At 62.2% G+C, this 5,945-nt stretch overlaps 1 protein-coding gene across 1 annotated transcript; it reads right to left on the minus strand.

The window, feature by feature from the left end:
* Positions 1-396: 396 nt before the first annotated feature.
* Positions 397-1,542, minus strand: UTS2R (urotensin 2 receptor). Its single transcript, XM_007959793.1, has one exon. The coding sequence runs from the start codon at positions 1,540-1,542 to the stop codon at positions 397-399; it is 1,146 nt and encodes a 381-aa protein (XP_007957984.1).
* Positions 1,543-5,945: the final 4,403 nt, after the last annotated feature.

The following is a 5,945-nucleotide window of genomic DNA, read 5'->3' on the forward strand; positions in this document are numbered from 1 at the left end:
CAGCCCCACACAGAAGCTGGGAGGGATGGGAAGGGCCTGTTACCAGCGAGGGGGTTCCTGGGCGGGCAGGGGTGGCCTGACCTCGTCAGGGCATGAGCCACCGGGTTCTGGCGTCTGTTGCTGCCAATGGCGACCGTATAGAGACAGCTGAGCCCAAGCCTACCCCCACTCCACCTCAAGACCCTTGTGGGTGGGCAGGGGGCAGCCGTTCTGCTCATCATGGAAGGTGGCTAATGTGGCAGATACGAACAATGGGAGAAAGAAGGGAATTTTCTGGAAGATGACAGAGGACGAGGGGGGCCGGAGCAGGGAGCTCCCGGAAGTGGCCTGGACTCTGGGGTCCTCCCTGCCAGACCCCAGCCTCCCAGTGCTTGTGGGAAATGGGGCATGGGAGCATCAGGCGCAGGCCACCCCAGGGGCTGCCCGGGAGGACAGGATGATCTCAGTGGCCGGCTGGCTGCTGGTGGACAGCGAGTGGCCCACGTCGCGCTGGAAGCGGCAGAGTGGCCGCAGGAAACCGGCTGCCGGCCTGCTGCCGCCCGAGTGCTGGTGGGCGCGCACGTGCTCACGGTAGTTCTTGGTGAGCAGCGTGTAGAGGAAGGGGTTGAGGCAGCTGTTGGCGTAGGTGAGGCAGGTGGTCAGGTAGTTGATGAGGCGCGCGGTCCCGGGGGCGAGCGGCAGGCCGGGGCAGAACTGGCTGAGCAGCTGCCACAGCCAGAAGGGCAGAAAGCAGGCCCAGAAGAACAGCACGATGCTAAGGATGAGACAGAGCACGCGGGGGCTGCGCAGCCGCCGCGTCCGCCCAAAGGAGGCCCTCTGCGAGCGCCAGTAGGCGCGGCCCAGGCGGGCGTAGAGCAGCCCAATGACCACGCCCGGGCCCACGATGCTGGTGGCAAAGAGCAGCGTCAGGTAGGCGCGGTGGGCACGGGGCCCCCAGGTCGGCAGGCAGAGGCTCTTGGGGCCCCGGTGCACCAGCCGGACGGCCAGCATCATGGGCAGCGCCAGCGGCAGCGCCAGCAGCCAGGTGCCCAGCACCAGGACCTTGCGGTAGCCCTTGGAGCGCTGCACCGTGTCCAGAGGCCTCAGCACAGCCACATAGCGCTCGCTGCTCATGACGGTCAGCGTGAAGCTGCTGGCGTGCATGGTCAGCAAATCCAGGCTGAAGAGGACGCGGCAGCCCGCATCGCCGAAGTGCCAGTCCTTGGTGATGTAGGTGCCCACGATGAAGGGGATGCTGGCCAGGTAGAGTAGGTCGGCCAGCGCCAGGTTGACGACGTAGACGTACAGGGGGGCCGACGCACGCAGGTAACGGCACATGACCACCAGCGTGTACACGTTGCCTGCCACACCCACCACACCCATGGCCGAGAGCACCACCCCAAGGGTGCCCGTGGCCACCAGGTCCTCCAGGGAGCCGGGCTCCGTTGAGCTCACCCATGAGCTGTTGAGGGACATGTTGTGGCCGCTGGGCAGCCCGGGTGCAATGCTGCCTGTCGGAGCCAGTCTGGGGAACCTGCCAGCCGACTCCGGCCTCAGGGCCATCTTTCCCGCCTCACGCTCAGCTCCGGGCTGGGGCCCTGCAAAGGGGGAGTGGCGTCAGTGGGTGGCAAGCTGGTTCTCTGGGAGAAGATGCCCACTGAAGGGGTGGGCCAGTCACCCTCTTTCCACTCGCACACGGCCACCTCAGTGGCACAGTTCCCTTGGGTCACACGAGCCGGCAGAGCACAGAGGCTTGCCAGTGGCCTCCTCCCCTCGAGGACCCTCCACAAGTCACTGTTCTTGCTTGGTTTTCTCCAGCCACCCAAGAGGACCGGAGAGCCACCAGGACGGCTTCCCCTCAATGTGTGCGCCGGCAGGACCACCTGCTCCAGGCTCCACGAAAGTCCAAAGGCACAGAGCACAGCACGGCAGCCCCCATCACAGCTCCTCCAGGCCGGCCCCCAGGTGTGAGGTCAGCAGTGGGTGGAGCCAGAGTCAAGGCCAGCCCCTCCTGTTGGTAAAAGAGAAGGTGGGCAGAGTCCTGTCTCCCATCTTATTTCACACATACATTTCACACATACACGTGTGTGCATGTGTGTGTGATGGTAGCCGGGCACACCTGTTCTCTGGTCTCATGGCAGAGGGGCAGTTGTGTGTGTGCATGTGTGCATGCACATGTGTGTGTATGTGTGTGTGATGATAGCCAGGCACACCCATTCTCTGGTCTCATGGCAGAGGGGCAGTTGTGTGTGTGTGCATGTGTGCGTGCATGTGTGCATGTGTGTGTGATGGTAGCCGGGCACACCCATTCTCTGGTCTCATGGCAGAGGGGCTCTTGTATGTGTGTGTATATGTGATGGTAGCCGGGCACACCCGTTCTCTGGTCTCACGGCAGAGGGGCTGTTGTGTGTGTATGTGCGTGCGTGTGCATGCACATGTGTGTATGTGTGTGTGATGATAGCCGGGCACACCCATTCTCTGGTCTCATGGCAGAGGGGCTGTTGTGTGTGTGTGTACATGTGTGTATGTGTGTGTGATGATAGCCGGGCACACCCATTCTCTGGTCTCATGACAGAGGGGCTGTTGTGTGTGTGTGTGTGTGTGTGTGATGGGAGCCAGGCACACCCGTTCTCTGGTCTCATGGCAGAGGGGCTGTTGTGTGTGTGTGTGTGTGTGTGTGATGGGAGCCGGGCACACCCGTTCTCTGGTCTCATGGCAGAGGGGGCACTTGTTCACGGAGACCAGTAGCACACAGACCATTTCCTCCCCCATGCCCACCTCCTCTCTGTTCCACCAGGTGAGCACAACTCACTTGTCGTGCCTTGGACGGCCACTTGCAAGGTTTTCAGACACCAGACATGATGCAACGGGCTGGGAGGGAGACAGAAGCGACAATGGACTCAGTGCTGACTCACAGTGACCCCCACAGGGTTTCCAAGGCTGTACGTCCTTATGGAAGCAGATGGCCTCATCTTCCTCCTGCAGAGCGGCTGGTATATTCAAACCACCGATCTTCTGGTTAGCAGCCAAATGCCTTAAGCACAGCGCCACCAGAGCTCCTACATTAATATATGAGTGGCTAAGACACTTGCCTGCTAACCAGACGGCTGGCGGTTCAAACCCACCAGCCACTCCTCGGAAGGAAGGTTGGGCAATCCTACTTCCGTAGTGATAACTGCCTTGGAAACCCAAGGAGGGGTCGCTATGAGTCGGGGCCGACTCGACGGCACATAACAACAACAACAACAGAGTATATGAAAGACTGTACATCAGTAAAGACTGGCAATTTAAAAAAATAAAAAGGCAAAAGAGCAGGAATGTCTCCAGAAAGAGTGTCGTGTGGCTGACGTGCACGTGCAACGTCGTCAACCAGGAGGGAGATTCTAATCTAAACCACAGTGAGACTCCACTTCCCACCCACGAGGATGGCTGTTCTCAAAAGATAAAACCAGCACTGAAGTCTACCTGGAGAGACCGGGACTTCCCTCAGTGCCGGTGGGAAACAAATCTAGCCGCTTTGGGAAGCAGCCTGGTGTAGGGCTGAACTTGTGCAGCGCAGGAAAGAAGGACCCAGGAAAAGCTACCCGCAGGGAGGAGTGGGAAGACAGCTAGTGCATCACGGGCATGGCAATCAATGTGCAACCAAGTGTGTACAGACTGTTGAATGGAAAACGAGTTTGCCCGTGAACTTTCCCCGAAATCACACACACACACACACACACAAGCAGAGCACACGTCCAGCCTGTCAGCCAGCAGTTCCACTCTCCGAGGAAGATGGAGGGGTATTCACAGCAGCTTGACTGGAACAGCCAGGAGGTGGGAGCAGCCAGATGTTAATCGAGAGGACGGACAAACAAGCTGGGACAGCCACAGAAACCACAGCAGGGAAGGTGGAGGCCCACTACAGGCCATGGCTTGGATGAAACTCATGCATAATTCTGAGCAACAGAGATTTGACAGTGAAGCCTGTGTGCTGTGGTTCCCTTCACACGAAGTTTAAAAACAAGCAAACTTGATCTACCTCAATGGGTCAGATTACCGCACCTGGGGACAGTCAACTGGTGAGAGGCACTGGGAGCCCTCTGGGGAGCTGCGTGGTGATCGGGGACACAGGTGTGTTCTTGTTACTGCTGTGGGCTGTGTCCCAACCCACCACCTGTGCACAGTCAGCCGTTGTGACAGCTGATTTTTGGAAGTACAGCCACCTGGGCACAGTCAGAGCCGTTGTGACGGCTGACTTTTGGAAGCAGGTCGCCAGGCCTTCCCTCCTAGCCTCTTACTGGGAAAGATCTTCTGAACCTGCTCAGCATCAGAGCAGCAGCCAAGTCTCCACCGGCTGATGGGCGGCAGCTGTGCCTGGGTACCCTGGCCAGGCCTGGAACCCGGGTCTCCCTCCTGGAAGGGGGAATTCTAGCACTGAGCCACCATTGGCCCTCACCGCAGCTGAAGACACTCAGAGGGTGCACAGTTAAGCCCTGCAGGACGGTTGACCTCCTAAGAAACAAAGCAACCCACCCTGGAACACGGACATGCTGAAACGGAGCAGGACAGGCCACGGCAGGGCTGCTGCCCCAGGGTCCAGGGATACCAGCGAGGGAACTCCCAGAGGCCCTTCTCCTGCTCACGCAGTCTCGGTAAAGGTTAGGATAAACGCGGAAACCTCATTCCACTGGATCTCTGAGCACTGGGCGCGACCCGGGCAGGCTCTCATCATGAGGAGACACTGTCCCAGCACCTTCCCCCCTCTCCAAGGGGTTCCAGACCCTTGGAGCAGCTCCCTCCCCTGTGGAGCTGCCAAAAACCAGGTGACTGGTGGGGCCGTGCTCAAGGGCTACCCACCTCTGAGAGAAGCCATTGTCTCGCCAGATCTCTAGAGCCAGGAGCAGAGCCGAGTGGGGTGAAGCCCCGCGCGCACTGACGGCCACCTGGGGACCCAGGGCTACCCGGTGCTCCTCTCTTGTCTCACCGCTCGTCCTCCTGGTGCCGAAGCGCCGCCTGTCCCCGGAGCTTTGCAGTCCCCGCTAGGGCCCCCAGCCCGGCCAACCCTGTCAGCCCCGGACGCGAGGAGGCTCGGTGCTGCGGGCCAGTCCACCCGGGCGGCTCGGGGTTGGCGAACGAGAACCCACCGCGTACCGCGCACCACGTATCCTGCACCCGGCAGGGCGCACCTCGGTCGGCACACTCATCGCCCTGCCCCGCCTTCGCGCACCCCGGGCCCCGCATCCACCAGCCGCGGGGCTCACCGCGCTCTGCACTCACCGCGATCAGTCAGGCCCCACATGGGCCCGCCAAGCCCTGGGGTTGCGCTTGGGTGGCGACCCCGCCGCCTGGCTGGCGGGCGTCCCCGGGGGTCAGTCCCCCACGCTCGGCGCGGAGCAGGACCGCGAAGCCGACAGCTGCGCGGGAACTTTCCTGAGCGCCGCGTCCTGCCCGGGACGCAGAGGGGACGTGGGAGCCGGCCGCTCTGCCCCGCGCTCGGGCGATGCCAGGCTGCCCTGCTCGCGCCCGGGTTCCTGAGCCGCCGCCGCCGCCGCCGCCGCCTGCCCGGCAGCCAGCTGGGAATGAGCCGCGGGCCCGCGCCAGCGCGCGGATGTAATCACCCCGGGCCGCGCCAGGCGCCCCAGCGGGGATGGTGGTGCTGGTGGGACGACGCTGGGCGCAGCGGGGGCGCGAGGGAGGCTCTTGGGGTGGAGGGCAGTGTCGGGGGTGCGAGTGGGCGCTTGGAGGAACCAAGGGAGGCGGCGCAGGCCAGAAAGTGCTGGACAGTCCGGGCCAAGGGATCTGACCTGTGACCTCAGCCGGTCACACTGCCGCCGCTAGGACCGGGCGGCGGCCGCATGGGTGGGGTGAAGCAGCCTCCTGCTGACCTTGCCAGCTTCTCTGGGGTTCTGGGCTTCCCGCCCGCCCTCCGGGCACACACACCCTCCCTATCACCCCACCCATCACCCCACTCCTAACTTCCTGGC

Source organism: Orycteropus afer, unplaced genomic scaffold (genome assembly GCF_000298275.1).
Source record: "Orycteropus afer afer isolate SDZICR_OR568_19922 unplaced genomic scaffold, OryAfe1.0 scaffold00018, whole genome shotgun sequence".
Lineage (NCBI taxonomy): Eukaryota > Metazoa > Chordata > Mammalia > Tubulidentata > Orycteropodidae > Orycteropus > Orycteropus afer.

What these genes read in the sequence shown, in the direction of transcription:
- UTS2R (XM_007959793.1), bottom strand. Translation starts at nt 1,542, where the DNA reads ATGGCCCTGAGGCCGGAGTCGGCTGGCAGGTTCCCCAGACTGGCTCCG.